This window comes from Triticum aestivum, chromosome 1B, assembly GCF_018294505.1.
Source record: "Triticum aestivum cultivar Chinese Spring chromosome 1B, IWGSC CS RefSeq v2.1, whole genome shotgun sequence".
NCBI classification, from domain to species: Eukaryota; Viridiplantae; Streptophyta; class Magnoliopsida; order Poales; family Poaceae; genus Triticum; species Triticum aestivum.
Genome location: NC_057795.1, coordinates 20,593,102 through 20,618,375, shown reverse-complemented (window position 1 = coordinate 20,618,375; position 25,274 = coordinate 20,593,102). Strand labels below are relative to the sequence as shown.

The 25,274-nt window shown below is 41.8% G+C and overlaps 1 protein-coding gene across 1 annotated transcript; it reads left to right on the top strand.

The window, feature by feature from the left end:
• Positions 1-22,435: 22,435 nt before the first annotated feature.
• LOC123104441 (chalcone synthase 2-like) lies at positions 22,436-23,863 on the top strand. Its single transcript, XM_044526289.1, has one exon. The coding sequence runs from the start codon at positions 22,516-22,518 to the stop codon at positions 23,701-23,703; it is 1,188 nt and encodes a 395-aa protein (XP_044382224.1). The 5' UTR covers positions 22,436-22,515; the 3' UTR covers positions 23,704-23,863.
• The last annotated feature ends 1,411 nt before the right edge of the window (positions 23,864-25,274 follow it).

Here is a 25,274-nt window from a genome sequence, read left to right as displayed (position 1 = left end):
GGATCGCATACATCGGTATGTATTTATTTCCAATAAGTCAGTTGCTCGTTTCATTGTTCCGGAGAACGGAGTTTTAGTCATCTTGCCCAAAAGGCACGGTTTGCAAGCATCAAATGATTCATAACCAAGTGATTCCAAAAAATCCATCTTTATGGAGTTTCTTCATGCGCTTTACACCGATATGACCCAAACGGCAGTGTCACAAATAAGTTGCACTATCATTATTAACTTTGCATCTTTTGGCATCAATATTATGAATATGTGTATCACTACGATCGAGATACAATAAACTATTTTCATTGGGTGTATAACCATCGAAGGTCTTATTCATGTAAACAGAATAACAATTATTCTTTAACTTCAAATGAATAATTGTATCGCAATAAACATGATCAAATCATATTCATGCTCAACGCAAATGCTAAATAACATTTATTTAGGTTTAACACTAATCTCGAAAATATAGGGAGTGTGTGATGATTATCATATCAATCTTGGAACTATTTCCAACACACATCGTCACTTCACCCTCAACTAGTTTCTGTTTATTCTGTAACTCCTGTTTCGAGTTACTAACTTAGCAACCGAACAAGTATCAAATACTCAGGGGCTACTATAAACACTAGTAAGGAACACATCAATAACCTGTATATCAAATATACCCTTGTTCACTTTGCCATCCTTCTTATCCACCAAATATTCAGGGTATTTCCGCTTCTAGTGACCATTTCTTTTGCAGTATAATCACTCAGTTTTAGGCTTTGGTCCAACTTTGGGCTTATTCACGGGAGTGACAACTTGCTTGCCATTCTACTCGAAGTTCCCTTTCTTTTCCTTTGCCCTTTTCTTGAAACTAGTGATCTTGTCAATCATCAACACTTGCTGCTCTTTCTTGATTTCTACCTTCGTTGATTTCAACATCACGAAGAGCTCGGGAATCGTTTTCGTCATCCCTTGCATACTATAGTTCATCATGAAGTTCTAGTAACTTGGTGGTGGTGACTAGAGAATTCTGTCAATCACTATCTTATCTGGAAGATTAACTCCCACTTGATTCAAGCGATTGTAGTACCCAGACAATCTGAGCACATGCTCACTAGTTGAGCGATTCTCCTCCATCTTTTAGCTATAGAACTTGTTGGAGACTTCATATCTCTCAACTCGGGTATTTGCTTGAAATATTAACTTCAATTCCTGGAACATCTCATATGGTCCATGACGTTCAAAACATCTTTGAAGTCCCGATTCTAAGCTCTTAAGCATGGTGCACTAAACTATCAAGTAGTCATCATATTGAGCTAGCCAAACGTTCATAACGTCTGCATTTGCTCCTGCAATAGGCCTGTCACCTAGCGGTGCATTAAGGACATAATTCTTCTGTGCAGCAATGAGGATAAACCTCAGATCACGGATCCAATCCGCATCATTGCTACTAACATTTTTCAACACAATTTTCTCTAGGAACATATCAAAATAAACATATGAAAGCAACAACGCGAGCTATTGTTCTACAATATAATTTGCAAAATACTACCAGGACTAAGTTCATGATAAATTTAAGTTCAATTAATCATATTACTTAAGAACTCCCACTTAGACAGACATCTCTCTCGTCATCTAAGTGATCACGTGATCCAAATCAACTAAACCATGTCCGATCATCACGTGAGATGGAGTAGTTTCAATGGTGAACATCATTATGTTGATCATATCTACTATATGATTCACGCTCGACCTTTCGGTCTCCGTGCTCCGAGGCCATATCTGTATATGCTAGGCTCGTCAAGTTTAACCCGAGTATTCCGCGTGTGCAACTGTTTTGCACCCGTTGTATTTGAACGTAGAGCCTATCACACCCGATCATCACGTGGTGTCTCAGCACGAAGAACTTTCCCAACGGTGCATATCAGGGAGAACACTTCTTGATAATTAGTGAGAGATCATCTTAAAATGCTACCGTCAAACAAAACAGAATAAGATGTATAACAGATAAACATCATATGCAATCAAAATATGTGACATGATATGGCCATGATCATCTTGCGCCTTTGATATCCATCTCCAAAGTACTGTCATGATCTCTATCGTTACCGGCACGACACCATGATCTTCATCATCTTGATCTATATCAATGTGTCGTCACATGGTCGTCTCGCCAACTATTGCTCTTGCAACTATTGCTATCGCATAGCGATAAAGTAAAGCAATTATTTGGTACTTGCATCTTATGCAACAAAGAGATAACCATAGGGCTTCTGCCAGTTGCCGATAACTTCAACAAAACATGATCATCTCATACAACATGCCCTGCAAAAACAAGTTAGACGTCCTCTACTTTGTTGTTGCAAATTTTACGTGGCTGCTACGGGCTGAGCAAGAACCGTTCTTACCTACACATCAAAACCACAACGATAGTTCGTCAAGTTGGTGTTGTTTTAACCTTCGCAAGGACCGGGCGTAGCCACACTCGGTTCAGCTAAAGTTGGAGAAACAGACACCCGCTAGTCACCTGTGTGCATAGCACGGCGGTAAAACCAGTCTCGCGTAAGCGTACGCATAATGTCGGTCCGGGCCGCTTCATCCAACAATACCGCTGAACCAAAGTATGACATGCTGGTAAGCAGTATGACTTGTATCGCCCACAACTCACTTGTGTTCTACTCGTGCATATAACATCAACGCATAAAACCTAGGCTCGGATGCCACTGTTGGGGAACCTAGTAATTTCAAAATTTTCCTACGCACACGCAAGATCATGGTGATGGCATAGCAACGAGAGGGGAGAGTGTTGTCCACGTACCCTCGTAGACCGTAAGCGGAAGCGTTAGCACAACGCGGTTGATGTAGTCGTACGTCTTCACGATCCGACCGATCCAAGCACCGAACGTACGGCACCTCCGAGTTCAGCACATGTTCAGCTCGATGACGATCCCCGGGCTCCGATCCAGTAAAGCTTCGGGGATGAGTTCTGTCAGCACGACGGTGTGGTGACGATGATGATGTTCTACCGGCGCAGGGCTTCGCCTAAGCTTCGCGACGATATGACCGAGGTGGAATATGGTGGAGGGGGGAGGTGCGGCCGGCCTAGGAGGGGGCGCGCCAAGGGGAGTCCTACTCCCACCGGGAGTAGGACTCCCTCCTTCCTTGTTGGAGTAGGAGATGGGGGGAAAGAGGGGGAGAGGAGGAAGGAAAGGGGGGCCGCACCCCTTGTCCAATTCGGACTAGAGGGGGGCTGCGCGCCTCCTTCCTTTCGGCCTCTCTCCTCTATTCCCGTATGGCCCAATAAGGCCCATATACTCCCCGGCGAATTCCCGTAACTCTCCGGTACTCCGAAAAATACTCGAATCACTCGGAACCTTTCCGAACTCCGAATATAGTCGTCCAATATATCGATCTTTACGTCTCGACCATTTCGAGACTCCTCGTCATGTCCACGATCTCATCCAGGACTCCGAACTCCTTCGGTACATCAAAAATCATAAACTCATAATATAACTGTCATCGAAACCTTAAGCGTGCGGACCCTACGGGTTCGAGAACTATGTAGACATGACCTAGAACTATTCTTGGTCAATAACCAATAGCGGAACCTGGATGCCCATATTGGCTCCTACATATTCTACGAAGATCTTTATCGGTCAAACCGCATAACAACATACGTTGTTTCCTTTGTCATCGGTATGTTACTTGCCCGAGATTCGATCGTCGGTATCCAATACCTAGTTCAATCTCGTTACCGGCAAGTCTCTTTACTCGTTACGTAATACATCATCTCACAACTAACTCATTAGTTGCAATGCTTGCAAGGCTTATAGTGACGTGCATTACCGAGAGGGCCCAGAGATACCTCTCCGACAATCGGAGTGACAAAACCTAATCTCGAAATACGCCAACCCAACATGTACCTTTGGAGACACCTGTAGTACTCCTTTATAATCACCCAGTTACGTTGTGACGTTTGGTAGCACCCAAAGTGTTCCTCCGGTAAACGGGAGTTTCATAATCTCATAGTTACAGGAACATGTATAAGTCATGAAGAAAGCAACAACAACATACTAAACGATCAAGTGCTAAGCTAACGGAATGGGTCAAGTCAATCACATTCTCCTAATGATGTGATCCCGTTAATCAAATGACAACTCTTTTGTCCATGGCTAGGAAACATAACCATCTTTGAAGAACGAGCTAGTCAAGTAGAGGCATACTAGTGACATTATGTTTGTCTATGTATTCACACATGTATTATGTTTCCGGTTAATACAATTCTAGCATGAATAATAAACATTTATCATGATATAAGGAAATAAATAATAACTTTATGATTGCCTCTAGGGCATATTTCCTTCAATATAATCACTAGTCCTACTAATTAATCATCATCATACAACTTCTACTCGTTATTAATAACAAGTCATACGATCATCATCCTCATAGTCATCGAGCCAACCCTACTTAATTGTTCTTAGCACATGATCTATTAGGTATAAATACCCTCTTTAAGGTAAAATAGCATAAAACAATATAGACTCTGACTCTCCATTATGGAGAATGGAGATCATCCTGTCTCCAATTCTTGCGCTTCACTTCCTTTTGCTTCCAAGAATTTCCTTACGGCTGTCCATACATTTTTTCAATTCTTTGATTGTCATGTCTCCACTTCTTTTAGAAATCTGGTATGGACAGGTGAGATTCGTAGGACGACTTGGTTGTATGTTCAAAACATGAAGGAGACCGTCCTGATACATCAGATGAGGCACACAATCATTCAGGATTATCTGTTGAAAAATATAGTAATAAATTCGTAGTTAGCAATGATGTACTAGTTTTAGAAGTATGCAAAATATGCACGGATGTCGTAATAGTAAAAAAGCTTACCAGGGTATATCCATGGTAGTTACCGTAGTTCAACACATGCACTAGTGGCACATATTGACCATAATGTTGAGGAGTTCGATTGTAGATATTGTAATTCTCAAGATTAGTACAAAATGCAATAAGATAATTTTTGTCCTGATAAGTTAATTCAGAGCCATCGGTGTAGTGAGTTTTGTCTACCATCTTCCGCACATTCTTTGAAGAATGAAAATAAGATGTCAACTATTTTGTAATAAATAATATTACTTACTTAATAACTATGTTTCAGAAACTCACATAGCGGTAGAATTGGAGGCCTATCAACAAGGACCGAAATGTCCATATTGTCTTGCTCTATTTTAGGATCACTAAGATCCATGGTGAATAGCATTCCCTCATCAAAACCATACATCTTGCAAAGTGCTTCCCAATTTTTGCAACCAAAATGTGTTACACACTCAGAATTGTACAACTTTACTTCAAAATCCACACCATGATGGGTCCTTAGGTGAATTTTCTTTGTTTCCATACTTTCATGGTCTTCAAAACCCATCCTCTCCAAGACATAGCGTCTTGCATAGCATGGGATAAGCTAGTCGAATTGGAAAAGATGAAAAGTACACGTTGAAATAGTTGAAGTTGTGCTTAATTACGAAAAAAACACTTGTCGTCGTTGCGCACCGCTTCAACATCGAAGGTCTCCTCGAGCTTAATGCTGAAGTGCCGATTTTCGTCCAGCTCAAGGAACCTGTCGCACATACCTCGATCGTCGTGGCACCAGTCGCACTCCCCCAGGCGGTTTTCGTTGTCCGAGTACGACATTTCCTATGTTCATAATTCAAATATTAAACTTAGAAGTACTTTTCCAATTTGAGCATTCAATAAGCAAAATCAAATCATAAAATAAAGTAGTATTCAAATTAGCATGCATTCAATTATAATCAAAACTACATCATCTCTTGTGTCCGTACATCGTCGAATATTATCACTAATACTCCTTGAATACTATAATACATATAGCATCGCTAATACAACTAGAACCGTAGCGCCGACGGGTATCGGCGCAGGCTGTGGACACCCAAAGAGAAGGAACCATCACAGGATCATAGTTCCAGTGAGATCCCCAAAGAACCTGGCAGGTATTGTCGAACCTGCCCTCCAAAGCAACCATGTAGTGACGGACGTGCTCGTCCTTCTCGCTGACACAGTGACGTACCACCTCCGCGGTGTTCGGAAGCCTCGGCACAGTCACTGGCCCACGCCATCGCCACCAAACAAGGATCGGGTCAATGACGGGCAGGTTCCTCACCAACCTACGCCCCCCGAAAGGTAGCACCTCCCAATACCAGCCCGACGGAGCCCAGTCCCGGACATGGCCCCTGTGCTCAAGTCGGCCTCCTCCGCCGAATCGACGACGAGGATGCAGGATAGGCATCGTTGATGCCGATGCGGGAATAATTGCTTGAACTAAAAAAATAAACAATTTCTATCAATTGTTTTACTAAAAATAAACTACTTCTATAGTAAAATACAGTAGTTTTATTAAATCAACTCGTTCAACTCTAAGCACTTACTATAAATAAAATAAAATAGTACTTACTAAAAATAAACTACTTCTATAGTAAAATAAAGTTGTTTTACTAAATCAACTAGTTCAACTACTTAGCACTAATTATAAATAAAATAAAGTAGTACTTACTAAAAATAAACTACTTCTATATATAGTAAAATAAAGTAGTTTTATTAAATCAACTAGTTCAACTCTAAAGCACTTACTATAAATAAAATAAAGTAGTACTTACGAAAAATAAACTAGTTTAACTAGTTCTATTATTTTTCTAACTAATTATATTAAACACTTTCTCGTCTTATTTTCCTTTTTTCTCTCCTGCTTTTTCTTCTAAATATGAACATATACATAAATGACTTTGATCATACACAATTTTCCTATACATACACAATATGAACATATACATAAATTGACAAAGAAAATTCTATGAACAAAAAAAATCATTAAAATTCTATGAACAAAATTACAACAGAAAAAAATCATTAAAAATTCTATGAATAGAAAAAAATCATAAAAAATCGACATATTCTTTGCATATATATGAACATACAAATATTTGCATATTCAACAATAATATCACCAAAAAAAATCTATGAACAGAAAAAATTCTAACACAATATGAACAAATTCCAATAACTCAATTAACTACACATCTAAACTACACATCTAAATTAACTATACACATCTAAATTAGGAAAATTCAAATATAGCTCACTGCGCAAGGGGCGGCGACGAGGAGGCAGGGCCGGCACGGGGATGGCGACGGTGAGGGGCGCGGCGACGGCAACAGCGACGGGCGCGTCTACGGGCGACGATGAAGTAGGGCACGGCGACGGCGACGGTGAAGGACGTGGCGACGGGCAACGAGGAGGCAGGGCCGGCGGCGTTGGGGCAGGGGGCGTGGAGCGGCGACGGTGTCTGGGCGGCGCGGGACGTCGTCCGAGCTGCGCGGGACGGCGTCGGAGGCAGGGGCAACGAGGGCGACGGCGAGGCGCGGCGGGGCAGCCTGGCATCATCGTCCGAGCGGGGAAGATGAATTGAATGAAAATTTTCACAAGTGCTAGTTATATAGACGAAGCATTGGTCCCGGTTCGTGACAGGAACCGGGACGAATGCCACCTTTAGTCCCAGTTGGTGCCACCAACCGGGACCAAAGGTCTCTTTTCAGCAGCCCAAAAGGCGGGAAGCAGAGGCCTTTGGTCCCGGTTGGTGGCACCAACCGGGACTAAAGGGGGGCATTGGTACCGGTTGGTGCCACGAACCGGGACCAAAGGGTGACATTAGTCCCGGTTGGTGCCACCAACCGGGACCAATGTCCTGCGGCTAGCCGTGGTGCGGTGGGATGTTTACTCCCACCTCGCTAGCCGGGGCGCCGCTGGACCTGTTTATAAGCCCTGCCCCGCCAGCTCCGTTGAGCTCCTCTCAACTGCAGGCCTTTGGGCCTAATCTCGCACTGCTATGCCTGTGGGTCTGCTGGGCCTTCTGCGGCCCTGAATCCTAGCCCATGGATGAGTTTCTAGTCGTATCGAGGCTGTGGTGGCCCAGTAGGTGGCATTTTTTCAATTTGTCCCAATTTTTTTATTTTCTTTTTTGCTTTATTTATTTTATTCAGTTTCTGCTCACAAAAAAAATACTTACTATTGCTATTTTATTTATTTCAGGAAAATTCTTTTTGCTTATAATGTTTTGAACATAAAATTCTTTCGTAATTTTAGGTCCATACATTTTATTTGTGTTATTAAAGTTTATTTTATTTTATTTTATCTTGTTTCTACTTATATATTTTATCAAAGTTTATTTTATTTTATTTGGTTTCTACTTACATCATCAATTTGCATCCCTTTCTGACTTCGTCATTTGTTATTTTTCATGCATTTACTGATTATTTTAAGCTATAAGACCCTGAAATTGAAAAGCATTTCAAATGAACTCTGAAAAGGTTGGAATTTGGCATGGTATCATCATTCCATCTACATAGCATGTGCAAGAAAGTTGTTATGGCAAAAACTAGATGCACTTCGTGTACAAAACGGACAATCTCTTTCAAAGTATCAGGATTTTATATGAAAACTCGTCTGTTACAAAAGTATTTCATTTTTTTAAAACTTATTTGAACTCCTGACTTTTGTGAGTGTTCAGAATGCACCATTCAAAGCCATATCATCAATTTTCAACACGTTCTGACTTCATTTGTTATTTTTCATGCATTCACTGATTATTTTGAGCTATAAGACCCTGAAATTGAAAAGCATTTCAAATGAACTCTGAAAAGGTTGAAAGTTGGCATGGTATCATCATTTCATCCACATAGCATGTGCAACAAAGTTGAGAGTGTTACGGCAAAAACTGGATGCACTTCGTGTACAAAACGGACAATCTCTTTCGAAGTATCAGGATTTAATACAGAAACTTGTCTGTTACAACATGCATTTTCAAATAAACTACGAAAAATGTTGAAAGTTGGCATGGTATCATCATAATAGTTGTGGAGAGAAAGTCTTCACTTTTTCTTCACTTGTGTCGTTTCCTTATTGCGCCGTAACCATGGACAATCTTCATCATTTATCAGGATGCTTGGGTTAGCCTTGACTTTGAAGGGAGGAATTTCATGAAACTTTTCATAATCTTCGGACATGACTGTCTTGCCCTCCACTCCCACGATGTCCATTTTTCCTGAAAGAACTATGTGGTGCTTTGGATCATCGTATGATGTATTCTCTTCCTTATCTTTTCTTTTTCTCGGTCTGGTGGACATGTCCTTCACATAGATAAACATGTGCCACGTCATTGGCTAGGACGAATGGTTCATTAGTGTAGCCAAGATTGTTTAGATCCACTGTTGTGATTCCGTACTGTGGGTCTACCTTTACCCCGCCTCCTAACAGATTGACCCATTTACACTTAAACAAAGGGACCTTAAAATCATGTCCGTAGTCAAGTTCCCATATGTCCACTATGTAACCATAATATGTGTCCTTTCCCCTCTCCGTTGCTGCATCAAAGCGGATACCGCTGTTTTGGTTGGTGCTCTTTTGATCTTGGGCGATCGTGTAAAATGTATTCCCATTTATCTCGTATCCTTTGTAAGTCAATACAGTCGAAGATGGTCCCCTGGACAACGAGTATAGCTCAGCACAAATAGTGTTCTCACCTCTGAGACGTGTTTCCAACCAACTGCTAAAAGTCTTGATGTGTTCACTTGTAATCCAGTCGCCGCACTACTCCGGGTGTTTGGAGCGCAGACTGTTCTTGCGTTCATCGACATACGGAGTCAGCAAGGTAGAGTTCAGTAGTACTGTGTAGTGTGCTTGAGACCAAGAATATCCGTCCCTGCATATTATTGAGTCCCCTCCAAGCGTGCCTTTTCCAGTCAGTCTCCCCTCATACCGTGATTTAGGGAGACCTATCTTCTTAAGGCCAGGAATGAAGTCAACACAAAACCCAATGAAATCCTCTATTTGATGGCCCATGGAGATGCTTCCTTCTGGCCTAGCGCGGTTACGGACATATTTCTTTAGGACTCTCATGAACCTCTCAAAGGGGTACATACTGTGTAGATATACGGGGCCCAGAATGACAATCTCGTCAACTAGATGAACTAGGACGTGCATCATGATATTGAAGAAGGATGGTGGGAACACCAGCTCGAAACTGACAAGACATTGCACCACATCACTCCTTAGCCTTGGTATGATTTATGGATCGATCACCTTCTGAAAGATTACATTGAGGAATGCACATAGCTTCACAATGGCTAATTGGACGTTTTCTGGTAGAAGCCCCTTCAATGCAATCGGAAGCAGTTGCGTCATAATCACGTGGAAGTCATGAGACTTTAGGTTCTGGAACTTTTTCTCTACCATATTTATTATTCCCTTTATATTCATCGAGAAGCAGTCGAGACCTTCATACTAAGCAGGCATTCAAAGAAGATTTCCTTCTCTTCTTTGGTAAGAGCATAGCTGGCAGGACCATCATACTACTTTGGAGGCATGCCGTCTTTTTCGTGCAAATGTTGCAGGTCCTCCTGTGCCTCAGCTGTATCTTTTGTCTTCCCATACACACCCAAGAAGCCTAGCAGGTTCACGCAAAGGTTCTTCGTCACGTGCATCACGTCGATCGAAGAGCGGACCTCTACGTCTTTCCAGTAGGGTAGGTAGCAAAATATAGATTTATTCTTCCACATGGGTGCGTGTCCCGCAACGTCACTCTGAATAGATAATCTGCCGGGACCCTTTCCGAAGATTACTTTTAGATCATTGACCATAGCAAGTACGTGATCACCGTTACGCATGGCGGGCTTCTTCCGGTGATCCTCCTCGCCTTTGAAATGCTTGCCTTTCTTTCGACGTTGATGGTTAGTCGGAAGAAATCGATGATGGCCTAGGTACACATTCTTCCTGCATTTGTCCAGGTATATACTTTCGGTGTCAGCTAAACATCGCCTGCATGCGTGGTATCCCTTGTTTGTCTGTCCTGAAAGGTTACTGAGAGCGGGCCAACCGTTGATGGTTCGCGTGCAGGTCAAATTCCTCCTGTCTGTGCTTATCACACACACGTACACCGTTTCCATTCCACAGCTGTAAAAGTTCTTCAACTAATGGCCTTAGGTACACATCAATGTCGTTGCCTGGTTACTTAGGGCCTTGGATGAGAACTGGCATCATAATGAACTTTCGCTTCATGCACATCCAAGGAGGAAGGTTATACATACATAAAGTCCTGGGCCAGGTGTTGTGATCTTCATCGTTTGGTTCCTCTTGATCTTCAGCAGCTTCCCCCGTTGCAGCATCATCGGGCACATCGTCTAGTTCCTCTTGATCTTCAGCAGCTCCCCCCGTTGCAGCATCACCGTATTCAAGGGGCACATAGTTGTCATCGTCCTCTTCTTCTTCGCCGTCTTCCATCATAACCCCTATTTCTTCGTCCAAACATTATAGTGTGGCATGAAACCCTTGTAAAGCAGGTGGGTGTGAAGGATTTTTCGGTCAGAGTAAGACTTCGTATTCCCACATTTAGGGCATGGACAACACAGAAAACCATGATGCTTGTTTGCCTCAGCCACTTCGAGAAAATTATGCACGCGCTTAATGTACTCGGAGGTGTGTATGTCACCGTACATCCATTGCCGGTTCATCTGCGTGCATTATATATAATTATGTGTGTCAAAAGTAAGAAAATCAGACAAGTGTCTATCTAAAGTAAGAAAATTAGACAAGTATCTATCTAAAGTAAGAAAATCAAAAAGAAGATAAGAACAAAAGGCTCACCACGGTGGTGCCGGCGACGAGATCGGCACGGGCGATCGACGGCGGTGAAAACAGGGACGGGGCGTGACGGGCCGCTAAATCTAGACAAATCTCGGAAAAAAATGGAGCTCCGAGGTCGAGCTTCGAGAGGAGAAAGCTTAAATACAGTGGCTCGGGCATTTCATCGAACATCTCATGTGCAAAGGATGTGAGTGATACGTCTCCAACGTATCTATAATTTTTGATTGTTCCATGCTATTATATTACCCCTTTTGGATGTTTATGGGCTTTATTTTACATATTTATATCATTTTTGGGACTAACCTACTAACCGGAGGCACAACTCATATTGCTGTTTTTTTTGCCTATTTCAGTATTTCGAAGAAAAGGAATATCAAACGGAGTCCAAACGTAATGAAACCTTCGGGAGCGTGATTTTTGGAACGAACGTGATCCGGAGAGCTTGGAGTGCAAGTCAAGAAGCTGCCGAGGAAGCCACGAGATAGGAGGCCGCCCCCCCCCCCTATAGGGCGCGCCCCCCTGTCTCGTGGGCCCCTTGGGCGGCCACCGACGTACTTCTTCCTCCTATATATACCTACGTACCCTGAAAACATCCAGGAGCACCAGAAACACAAATTCCACCGCCGTAACCTTCTGTATCCGCGAGATCCCATCTTGGAGCCTTCACCGACACTCTGCTGGAGGGGGAATCGACCACAAAGGGCTTCTAGATCAACATCCTTGCCCCTCCGATGAGTTGTGAGTAGTTTACCACAGACCTACGGGTCCATAGTTATTAGCAAGATGGCTTCTTCTCTCTTTTTGGATTTCAATACAATGTTCTCCCCCTCTGTTGTGGAGATCTATTCGTTGTAATCTCTTTTTTGCGGTGTGTTTGTCGAGATCCGATGAATTGTGGGTTTATGATCAAGTTTATCTATGAATAATATTTCAATCTTCTCTGAATTCTTTTATGTATGATTGAGTTATCTTTGCAAGTCTCTTCGAATTATTAGTTTGGTTCGGCCTACTAGATTGGTCTTTCTTGCCATGGGAGAAGTGCTTAGCTTTGGGTTCAATCTTGCGGTGTTCTTACCCAGTGATAGAAAGGGTTGCAAGACACATATTGTATTGTTGCGATCGAGGATAACAAGATGGGGTTTATATCATATTGCATGAGTTTATCCCTCTACATCATGTCATCTTGCTTAATGCGTTACTCTGTTCTTATGAACTTAATACTCTAGATGCAGGCAGGAGTCGGTCGATGTGTGGAGTAATAGTAGTAGATGCAGGCAGGAGTCGGTCTACTTGTTATGGACGTGATTCCTATATACATGATCATGCCTAGTTAATCTCATAACTATGCGCTTTTCTATCAATTGCTCGACAGTAATTCGTTCACCCACCGTAATACTTATGCTATCTTGAGAGAAGCCTCTAGTGAAACCTATGGCCCCCGGGTCTATCTCTTATCATATTTGCTTTCAATCTACTTTATTTTCATCTTTACTTTTTGCATCTATATTATAAAATACCAAAAATATATTTATCTTATCATACTTTCTCTATCAGATCTCACTTTCGCAAGGGGCCGTGAAGGGATTGACAACCCCTTTATTGCGTTGGTTGTGAGTTCTCAGTTTGTTTGTGTAGGTGCGTGGGACTTTTGAGGAGCCTCCTACTGGATTGATACCTTGGTTCTCCAAACTGAGGGAAATACTTACGCTACACTTGCTGCATCACCCTCTCCTCTTCGGGGAAAACCAACGCTAGCTCAAGACGTAGCAAGAAGGATTTCTGGCGCTGTTGCCGGGGAGGTCTTCGCTCAAGTCAAGACATACCAAGTACCCATCATAAACCCATCTCCCTCGCATTTACATTATTTGCCATTTGCCTCTCGTTTTCCTCTCCCCCACTTCACCCTTGTCGTTTTATTCGCCCTCTCTTTCCCAATCTCCTCCTCTCTTTTTACTTGCCGTTTTTCTGCTTGCTTGTGGGTTGGATTACTTGTTGCCATGGCGCAAGATAATACCAAATTGTGTGATTTCTTGAATACCAATAATAATGATTTCCTTAGTACTCCAATTGCTCCTCTTAATGATGTTGAGTCTTGTGAAATCAATACTGCTTTGCTGAATCTTGTTATGAAAGATCAATTCGCCGGCCTTCCTAGTGAAGATGCCGCTACTCATCTAAACAATTTTGTTGATTTGTGTGATATGCAAAAGAAGAAAGATACGGATACCAATATTGTCAAATTGAAGTTATTTCCGTTTTCACTTAGAGATCGTGCTAAAATTTTGTTTTCGTCTTTGCCTAAAAATAGTATTGATTATTGGAAAAGTGCAAAGATGCTTTTATCTCTAAGTATTTTCCTCCCGCTAAGATTATCACTCTTAGGAACGATATTATGAATTTTAAACAACTTGATCATGAGCATGTTGCCCAATCTTGAGAAAGAATGAAATTGATGCTTCACAATTGCCCTACTCATGGTTTGAATTTATGGATGATCATACAAAAATTTTATGCCGGTTTGAACTTTGCTTCTAGAAATCTCTTAGATTCGGCCGCGGGAGGCACGTTTATGGAAATCACGTTAGGAGATGATACAAAACTTATGGATAATATTATGGCTAATTATTCTCAATGGCACACCAAAATATCTTCTAGTAAAAAAGTGCATGCTATAGAAGAAATCAATGTTTTGAGTGGAAAGATGGATGAACTTATGAAGAAGTTTGCTACTAAAAATACTCCTCTTGATCCTAATGATATGCCTTTGTCTTCCTTGATTGAGAATAATAATGAATCTATGGATGTGAATTTTGTTGGTAGGAATAGTTTTGGAAACAATGCTTATAGAGGAAATTTTAATGCTAGACCATTCCCTAGTAATTCCTCTAATAATTATGGAAATTCCTACAATAATTCTTATGGTAATTTTAGTAAGATGCCCTCTGATTTTGATAATAGTGTGAAAGAATTTATGATTTCTCAAAAGAATTTTAATGCTTCGCTTGAAGAAAAATTGCTCAAAGTTGATGATTTGGCTAGGAACGTTGATAGACTTTTGCTTGAGGTTGATTCTATTAAAATTAGATCTTCCCCTCCTAAGCATGATATCAATGAGTCTCTCAAAGTAATGAGAATTTCCATTGACGAGTGCAAGGAAAGAACCGCTAGATTGTGTGCTAAAAAAGAAAGCTTAATAAAAGCGTGTTCTTCTAGTTTCCGTGAAAATAATGATGTGGATCTTAAAGTTATTAATGTGTCTCCGATTAGATCTATGTTTTGCAATATGAATTTTGATGATTATGGGATTGATGACGAATCAACTTTTCCTAGAAGGCGTTCCAAGAATTCGGAGTCTTTAGATCTTGATGCTAAAATTGGTAAAACTGCGATTGGAGAATCCTCAACTTCTAATAATATTTAACCTACTATCTCGGATTTCAAGGAATTTGATTATGATAATTTCTCTTTAAAAGGTTTTATTTCCTTGTTGCAATCCGTTGTTAATTCTCCTCATGCTTATAGTCAAAATAAAGCTTTTACCAAACATATTGTTGATGCCTTGATGCAATCTTATGATGAAAAACTTAATTTGGAAGTATCTATACCTAGAAAACTTAATGATGAGTGGGAACCTACTATAAATATTAGAATTAAATATTATGAGTGTTTTGCTTTGTGTGATTTGGGTGCTAGTGTTTCCACGATTCCGAAAACTTTATGTGATATTCTAGATTTCCATGATCTTGAAGATTGCTCTTTAAATTTGCACCCTGCAGATTCCACCATTAACAAGCCTATGGGAAGGATCAATGATGTTCTTATTGTTGCAAATAGAAATTTGGTGCCCGTAGATTTGATCGTTCTTGATATAGATTGCAATCTTTCTTGCCCTATTATTCTTGGTAGACCTTTCCTTAGAACGATTGGTGCGATTATTGATATGAAGGAAGGGAACATTAGATTCCAATTTCCCTTAAAGAAAGGCATGGAGCACTTTCCAAGAAAGAAAGTCAAATTAACTTATGAATCTATCATGCGTGCTACTTATGAATTTAGTGCCAAAGATGGCACTCGTTAGATCTATCTTTGCTTTTATGCCTAGCTAGGGGCGTTAAATGATAGCGCTAGTCGGGAGGCAACCCAATTTTTCTTTATGTTTTTTGTTTTTTCTCCTGTTTAGGAATAAATCTTGCATCTACTCTCTGTTTAGATGTGTTTTTATCTTTTAGTTAGTGCTTGTTCCAAGTAGAACCTATAGGATAAACTATGATGATAGTTGATTTGATTCTGCTGAAAAACAGAAAATTTGCGCTCACGAGAAACAATTCAATAAATCACAGAAACGTGATTTTTCATTGATTATTTATTATGCTGATCAATAAACAAATTCTCCAGTACTTCCTATTTTTGTAGTATTTTTAGAGTTCCACAAGTTTGCGTTAGTTATAGATTGCTTCAGACTTATCTGTTTTTGACAGATTCTGTTTTTCGTGTGTTGTTTGCTAATTTCAATGCATCTATGGCTAGTAAATTAGTTTATAAACCATAAGGAAGTTGGAATACAGTAGGTTTAACACCAAAATAAATAAAGAATGAGTTAATTGCAGTACCTTATGTGGTGGTTTTGTTTTCTTTCACTAACGGAGCTTATAAGATTTCCTGTTGAGTTTTGTGTTGTGAAGTTTTCAAGTTTTGGGTAAAACTTTTATGGACTATGGAATAAAGGGTGGCAAGAGCCTAAGCTTGGGGATTCCCAAGGCACCCCAAGATATTCAAGAATATCCAAAAGCCTAAGCTTGGGGAGGCCCCGGGAAGGCATCCCCTCTTTCGTCTTCGTTCATTGGTAACTTTACTTGGAGCTATATTTTTATTTGCCACATGATATGTGTTTTGCTTGGAGCGTCGTGTATTATATTATTCTTTGCTTTTTAGTTCACCACAATCATCCTTACTGTACACACCTTTTTGGAGAAGCCTATTTGATTAGAATTTGCTAGAATACTCTATGTGCTTCACTTATATCTTTTGAGCTTGATAGTTTTTGCTCTAGTACTTCACTTATATCTTTTAGAGCACGGTGGTGGCTTGATTTTATAGAAATTGCTAGTCTCTCATGCTTCACTTATATTATTTTGAGAGTATTTTAGAACAGCATGGTATTTGCTTTGGTTATAAATTTGGTCCTAGAATGATGAGCATCAAAGTTGGGTATAATAAAAACTATCATAGAAATTGAATTGGATGCTATGATCAATTTGTTGCTTGATAATTGTTTTGAGATATAAAGGTAGTAATGTTAGGGTCATGCTAGTGGATAATTATGAAATTGATAAATACTTTTGTTGAAGTTGGCAAGTCCCGTAGCATGCACGTATGGTAAAAGTTGTGTGACAAATTTGTTGCATGAGGTGCTCTTTTGAGTGTCTTCCTTATGAGTGGCAGTCGGGGACGAGCGATGGAATTTTTTCCTACCAATCTATCCCTGTTGGGGCATGCGTAGTAGTACTTTGCTTCGAGGGCTAAGTAGACTTTTCAAATAAGTATATGAGTTCTTTATGACTAATGTGAGTCCATGGATATACGCACACTCATTTTTCCACTTTGCTAGCTTTTCTTATTACCGCGCAACTCTCGCCGGTATTGAACCCATTATTTACCTTCCTCAAAACAGTCACCATACCTACCTATTATGGCATTTTCGTAGCCATTCCGAGATATATTGCCATGCAACTTCCCACCGTTTAGTTTATTATGACACGTTTCATCATTGTCATATTGCTCTTTGCATGATCATGTAGTTGACATCGTATTTGTGGCAAAGCCACCTTCATAATCTTCATACATGTCGATCTTGATTCGTTGCATATCCCGGTACACCACCGGAGGCATTCACATAGAGTCATATCTTGTTCTAGCTTTGACTTGTAGCTTTTGAGTTGTAAATCCATAAAAGTGTGATGATCTTCATTATTAGAGCATTGTCCTAGTGAGGAAAGGATGATGAAGACTATGATTCCCCCACAAGTCGGGATGAGGCTTCGGACTTTATAAAAATAAAAGAGGCCAAAGAAGCCTACCAAAAAGAAAAAAAAAGAAAAAAAGGAAAAAAGAAAAAAGAAAAAAAAGTAGAAGAAAAAAAAGAGAAAAAAAAGAGAGAATAGAGAGAAGGGACAATTGCTACTATCTCTTTTTCCACACTTGTGCTTCAAAATAGCACCATGATCTTCATGATAGAGAGTCTGATATGTTGTCACTTTCATATACTAGTGGCAATTTTTCATTATAGAACTTGGCTTGTATATTCCAATGATGGGCTTCCTCAAAGTGCCCTAGGTCTTCATGAGCAAGTAAGTTGGATGCACACCCACTTAGTTTCTTTTGTTGAGCTTTCATATATTTATATCTCTAGTTCATCCATTGCATGGCAATCCCTACTCACTCACATTGATATCTATTGATGGGCATCTCCATAACCCGTTGATAAGCCAAGTTGATGTGAGACTATCTTCTCCCACATTTTGTCCTTACAACCACCACCATTTGCCACCATAGTGCTATGTCCATGGCTTGCGCTCATATATTGCGTAAGAGTTGAAAAAGAGGAAGCGCGTTAAAAAGTATGAACCAATTGCTCGGCTCGTCATCGGGGTTGTACGTGATGGGAGTATTTTGTGTAATGAAAATGAATCATGGCCTAACTATATGATTTTGTAGGGATAAGCTTTCTTTGGATATGCTATTTTGATAAGACATGATTATTTTTTAGTATGCTTTGAAGCATTATTATTTTTATGTTTTATAAGATTTTATCTTGAATCATTTGGATCTGAACATTCATGCCACATTAAAGAAAATTACATTGAGAATTATGCTAGGTAGCATTCCACATCAAAAATTTATTTTTTATCATTTACCTACTCGAGGACGAGTAGGAATTAAGCTTGGGGATGCTTGATACGTCTCCAATGTATCTATAATTTTTGATTGTTCCATGCTATTATATTACCCCTTTTGGATGTTTATGGGCTTTATTTTACACATTTATATCATTTTTGGGACTAACCTACTAACCGGAGGCCCAGCCCATATTGCTGTTTTTTTTGCCTATTTCAGTATTTCGAAGAAAAGGAATATCAAACGGAGTCCAAACGGAATGAAACCTTCGGGAGCGTGATTTTTGGAACGAACGTGATCCGGAGAGCTTGGAGTGCAAGTCAAGAAGCTGCCGAGGAAGCCACGAGATAGGAGGCCGCGCCCCCCTGTAGGGCGCGCCTCCTTGTCTCATGGGCCCCTCGGGCGGCCACTGATGACCCGCAAGTATACGAGATAGTTGTAGCCTCTTTCGATAAGTAAGAGTGTCGAACCCAACGAGGAGCTAAAGGTAGAACAAATACTCTCTCAAGTCCTATCGGCCACAGATACGACTCTACGCACGCTTGACGTTCTCTTTACCTAGAACAAGTATGAAACTATAGTAGTACTTTGTAGGTGTGATAGGAGAGGTTTGCAAGATAATAAAGAGAATGTAAATAAAAAGTAGGGTCTGTTTAGATAAAGATGCAATAAAGTAAATATAGCGAGTGTGGAAAAGTGGTGGTAGGAGTAGTGGAATTGTCCCTTAGCAATTGACTACATTACTAGACCGATAGCAAGTTTTTATGTGGGAGAGGCCCTGCTAGCATGTCATCCCTGACTTGGAATTCTATGCACTTATGATTGGAACTATTAGCAAGCAGTCCGCAACTACTAATGTTCATTAAGGTAAAACCCAAACATAGCATTAAGATATATTGGTCCCCCTTCAATCCCGTATGTATCAATTTCTATGCTAGTCTGGAGCTTCTGTCACTCTTGCCCTCCAATACATAGTCCTATCAACATACAACTAACCCTATGGTGTGATCCACGCGCGTGCTCATATGATGGGAACCATAGGACAACAACATAACCACAAGCAAATTAAATCAATCATAGAAATTCATCAACTACCAATAGGACAACGAAGATCTACTCAGACATCATAGGTTGGCAACACATCATTGGAAAATAATATGAAGCATAAAGCACCATGTTCAAGTAGAGGGTACAGCGGGTTGCGGGAGTGGACCACTGTAGATAGAGGGGGAAGGTGATGGAGATGTTGGCGAAGATGACGGTGGTGTTGGTGAAGATCGCGGTGATGATGATGGCCCCCGGCGGCGTTCGGGCGCCACCGGAAGCAAGGGGGAGAGAGCCCCCCTTCTTCTTCTTCTTCCTTGACCTTCTCCCTAAATGGGAGAAGGGTTTCCCCTCTGGTCCTTGGCTCCCATGGCTTGGGAGGGGCGAGAGCCCCTCCGAGATTGGATCTATCTCTCTGTTTCTGCGTTCTCTGATTCTACCCCTTCACCGTTTCCTTTATATCGGGAGATCCGTAATTCCGATTGAGGTGAATCTTTCGCCCAGATCTTTCTCATAAAATTAGCTTTCTTGCGCCAAATTAAGAGCGTCAACCGCCTTATGGGTGGCCCACGAGAGCCCAGGCCGCGCCTAGGGGGGAGGGAGCGCCCCCCTGTCTCGTGGCTACCCCGGACACCGTTTCACATTGATTTTACTTCCCTAAAATCATAAATATTCCAAAAAAATCTCCGTCCATTTTTATCCCGATTGAACTCCGTTTGATATTGGGTTTCTGCGAAACAAAAAACATGCAACAGACAGGAACTGGCACTGGGCACTGGATCAATATGTTAGTCCCAAAAAATAGTATAAAAAGTTGCCAAAAGTATATAAAAGTTGAATAATATTCGCATGGAACAATCAAAAATTATAGATACTTCTTCCTCCTATATATACCTACATACCCCGAAAACATCCAGGAGCACCACGAAACACAATTTCCACCGCCGTAACCTTCTGTATCCGCGAGATCCCATCTTGGAGCCTTCATCGGCACTCTGCCGGAGAGGGAATCGACCACGGAGGGCTTCTACATTAACATCCTTGCCCCTCCGATGAGTTGTGAGTAGTTTATCAAAGACCTACGGGTCCATAGTTATTAGCTAGATGGCTTCTTCTCTCTTTTTGGATCCCAATACAAATTTCTCCCCCTCTCTTGTGGAGATCTATTCGATGTAATCTCTTTTTTGCGGTGTGTTTGTCGAGATCCGGTGAATTGTGGGTTTATGATCAAGTTTATCTATGAATTATATTTGAATCTTCTCTGAATTCTTTATGTATGATTGAGTTCTCTTTGCAAGTCTCTTCAAATTATAAGTTTGGTTTGGCCTACTAGATTGGTCTTTCTTACCATGGGAGAAGTGCTTAGCTTTGGGTTCAATCTTGCAGTGTCCTTACCCAGTGACAGAAAGGGTTGCAAGACATGTATTGTATTGTTGCCATCAAGGATAACAAGATGGGGTTTATATCATATTGCATGAGTTTATCTCTCTACATCATGTCATCTTGCTTAATGCATTACTCTGTTCTTATGAACTTAATACTCTAGATGCAGGCAGGAGTCGGTCGATGTGTGGAGTAATAGTAGTAGATGCAGGCAGGAGTCGGTCTACTTGTTATGGACGTGATGCCTATATACATGATCATGCCTAGATAATCTCATAACTATGCGCTTTTCTATCAATTGCTCGACAGTAATTCGTTCACCCACCGTAATACTTATGCTATCTTGAGAGAAGCCTCTAGTGAAACCTATGGCCCCCGGGTCTATCACTTATCATATTTGCTTTCAATCTACTTTATTTGCATCTTTACTTTTTGCATCTATATTATAAAATACCAAAAATATATTTATCTTATCATACTATCTCTATCAGATCTCACTTGACAACCCCTTTATTTCATTCGTTGCGAGTTCTCAGTTTGTTTGTGTAGGTGCGTGGGACTTTTGAGGAGCCCATTTTTACAGCATATTTTTTTGGCTTTTGATTAACCCATCAATTAAACTTTTTTTTAGTATTATTTGCAAAGCATGACGCCAATGACCATGCTCATATTGCATTCCCTCGCACCAATCTTTATCTGGGTAGCATGCGGACATAGGTAACAACAAACCGCATGGATTGAGCACCACTACCTTGACTCGAACATAAATCGAGAACCCGCCTCCCTAATGACATCCTAACTGGCAACCGACAACAAAACAAAGGTACTTCGCAAACCGCGTGCCAAGAACTCGGCGAAGGATCTGCCGACTCTATGTCGGATGGAACTAAGCAAAACAAGGCATGCTACATGTGGGCCTCACACAGGTAGTACGTCTGCCTAGATGGAACTTGGAAAACGTGCATGCCATGTGGCATCGCCATTAATGGCGCATCTCATCTACCACCCTGTGTTTGACGAATTCTCCTTTTTATGTACTCGGCGGTACTTGCTTTTTTGTTTTGTCGAGTTCCTGATATTAAGAACTCAGCAGTCTTAACTATTGCCGACCCGGTCCAGCCGTGTTCTGTTTGCCTTGGGCGGAACACGGCAAACTTACCGGCAGAGTTGTTTTTTGGTTCTTGCTTTTAAAATTGGAAACATTGTCGCGACTGCTAAATTAAGCTGATACTTTTGTGCACCATGCTCCTTAAGACGGCTATTATGGTATAAACCCAGTCGTCCCATCATAATTAAGAAAACAGACAAGCTCAGTCGTCGGTGTATTCAACTCCAGTAGAAAAAAAATGAATCCGTTAGCAAATCATGTTCTATAAAGTGGCAGCTCTCCCAGTGAGTCCTATCACCAGAGTTGAGAAATACAATCTTACGTTAGGTGCACCTTCCAAACCCTTGCTAGCAAGCCCTTGCTACTTAGCTAGAACTCCTCGGTGCTGATCAATGGCGGCGGTGAAATTGGAGGAAGTGAGAAGGGCACAGCGGGCGGTGGGTCTGGCGACCGTGCTGGCAATCGGCACGGCCGTCCCGGCCAACTGCATGTACCAGGCCACCTACCCGGACTACTATTTCAGAGTCACCAAGAGCGAGCACCTCCCGGACCTCAAGGAGAAGTTCGAGAGGATGTGCGAGAAGTCCACGATCAGGAAGAGGCACATGCACCTCACCGAAGAGATCCTGACAAAGAACCCTAGCATCTGCTCCCACATGGAGCCGTCGCTGGACACGCGCCACGACATTGTCGTCGTGGAGGTGCCCAAACTTGGGAAAGAGGCGGCAGAGAGGGCCATCAAGGAGTGGGGCCAACCGCAGTCAAAGATCACCCACGTTGTCTTCTGCACCACCTCCGGCGTGGACATGCCAGGTGCCGACTACCAGTTGACGAGGCTGCTCGGCCTCTCGCCGACGGTCAAACGCCTCATGATGTACCAGCAAGGCTGCTTTGGTGGTGCCACGGTGCTCCGCATGGCCAAAGACATCGCCGAGAACAACCGCGACGCACGTGTGCTGGTGGTCTGCTCGGAGATCACCGCCATGGCATTCCGTGGCCCCTCCAAGTCCCATTTGGATTCGTTGGTCGGACATGCGCTCTTTGGCGATGGCGCGGCCGCTGCCATCATCGGAGCTGACCCCGACGTGCCCTTCGAGAAGCCACTCTTCCAGCTGGTATCAGCGAGCCAGACCATCCTGCCCGACTCCGAGGGTGCCATCAACGGCCACCTTACGGAGGCAGGGCTCACCATCCACCTTCTCAAGGACGTGCCCGGGCTCATCTCCAAGAACATCGAGCAGGCGCTCGAGGACGCATTCAAGCCTCTGGGCATCCACGGCTGGAACTCCATCTTCTGGATTGCACACCCTGGCGGGCCGGCGATCCTGGACATGGTTGAGGAGAAAGTTGGCCTTGACAAGGAACGCATGCGCGCGAGCCGAGAGGTCCTGTCGGAGTACGGCAATATGTCCAGCGCATGTGTCCTCTTCGTCCTCGACGTGATGCGTAAGACCTCTTCCCAGGATGGCCAAGCAACCACTGGAGAGGGTAAGGAGTGGGGTGTCCTCTTCGGCTTTGGCCCCGGCCTCACCGTCGAGACACTCGTCCTCTACAGCGTCCCATTGGCAACCATTGCATGATCGATCAGCAAACCACACTTTATTATTTATTCGCCAACAACATAAAATCACCAGTACTACAAGTGGTTACGAGAGCGACGGTGTGATGGCTGTTCTGAGTTTCCTTTATCCCTGGTTTTTCACTTTTTGTTGTGTTTCTGCTGTAAGAATTGATATGCGTTTTTACTCGCAAAACCCTGTTGTATGTGCTCCTGATGTACCTAGTGTATTTTAGTAACGTTCAACATTATGTTTGTTATTAGTAATTTTATATAATGTATGGGTTGCATTGTCTAAATCCTCAAACACGTATGGTTCAGCTGCGTGTCTCTTTTCCCTCGCATCCTGATCATTGAGCTTCTTAACCATCTACTTGCTTTTGCAGCGATTACTGCATAATCCATATGTTTGGGTTGCAAAAGCCGTCTGCAATAGAATGTTCTTAATTAGACAAACTTGTTATTAAAGCCGTGCACCTGCAGGGGCTAGTGCTTTCGGTTTTTAAATATAGGGACATTCAGGACACTATTTGGATCAGCATAATAGTATTTAATTTCTAATTTTGTATAAATAAAAGGATCGAGTTAAACAGGTCAATCCATTTGTTATTGTATTGTTTGCACGTATACACTTTACCAACCATGAATCGAGAGTTCGAGACACAACTGCTTTTCACCCCAGGAACTTTATATTTATAATAAATGTAACACTGTTCCATATTCACCAAGGTTGCATGTGTATTGGTGGCTATAGTTTTGCAAACGCAAAATTCGGTGGATGTATCATTTGTTATCCTTTTCTCCCACAAATTATGATGGAGTTTGGTGTTATGGTTTAGAGACGTTCAGCATGCTCCCGATAACATCTTTACTATTATCTTTAAGAGCATGTCATTTTTAAGATCAAGTTTACATAACATACTCATGCAAACTATTCTATAGGGAGTACATGTGAGCATTCATTTTTCCCTGGTAATAAGCAGTGAATCCGTGCACTTTATTCATTCTTTTTGGAAAGATGCGTTATTGAAACCATTTATATTGCATGAAAATATATTGTCATTTATTAGAGTTTCGCACCCTAGCTATGCAGAGGCCGGGTGTGTGGTCATCGTGTTTGTATCTCCTTGCTGCTCCATTTTGCGTGAATAATATCCATACTTTATCAAAAAAAATTATTAGAGTTTCTCTTTCGTTAAACTCTATCAGATAGAAGACCTGATTTTTTTGTTAATGATTAATTTTCTAGGAAAAACTTATTGGGGAAAAGTGGGGAATTCTAATTATTTTCCATTGAAAACACACAAACTCCGCCTATGTTGTCTCAACATAGCCGGTCCCAAGCCCAGGTAAAGGAGGAGGGTTGTGATAGGCTTGGCGAGCCAACGTAAAAACTCAGCCACTCTTATGGAGATGAAACCCAAAAGATTTTCGTTGGGCGTAACCCTCTCAGCGACGCGCCACATCGGAACCCGGGTGTGGTGGAAAATGGGCAAGGGCCGGGCCGTCACCCCCCAAGTGGCGCGCCGTATCTTGATCCGGATACGGTGGCAAGTGAGCGAGGATCGGGTCGTCGCATCCTTAGTGGCGCGC

Excerpts from the sequence above, each read along its gene's own strand:
- LOC123104441 (XM_044526289.1), top strand. The coding sequence starts at position 22,516 with ATGGCGGCGGTGAAATTGGAGGAAGTGAGAAGGGCACAGCGGGCGGTG.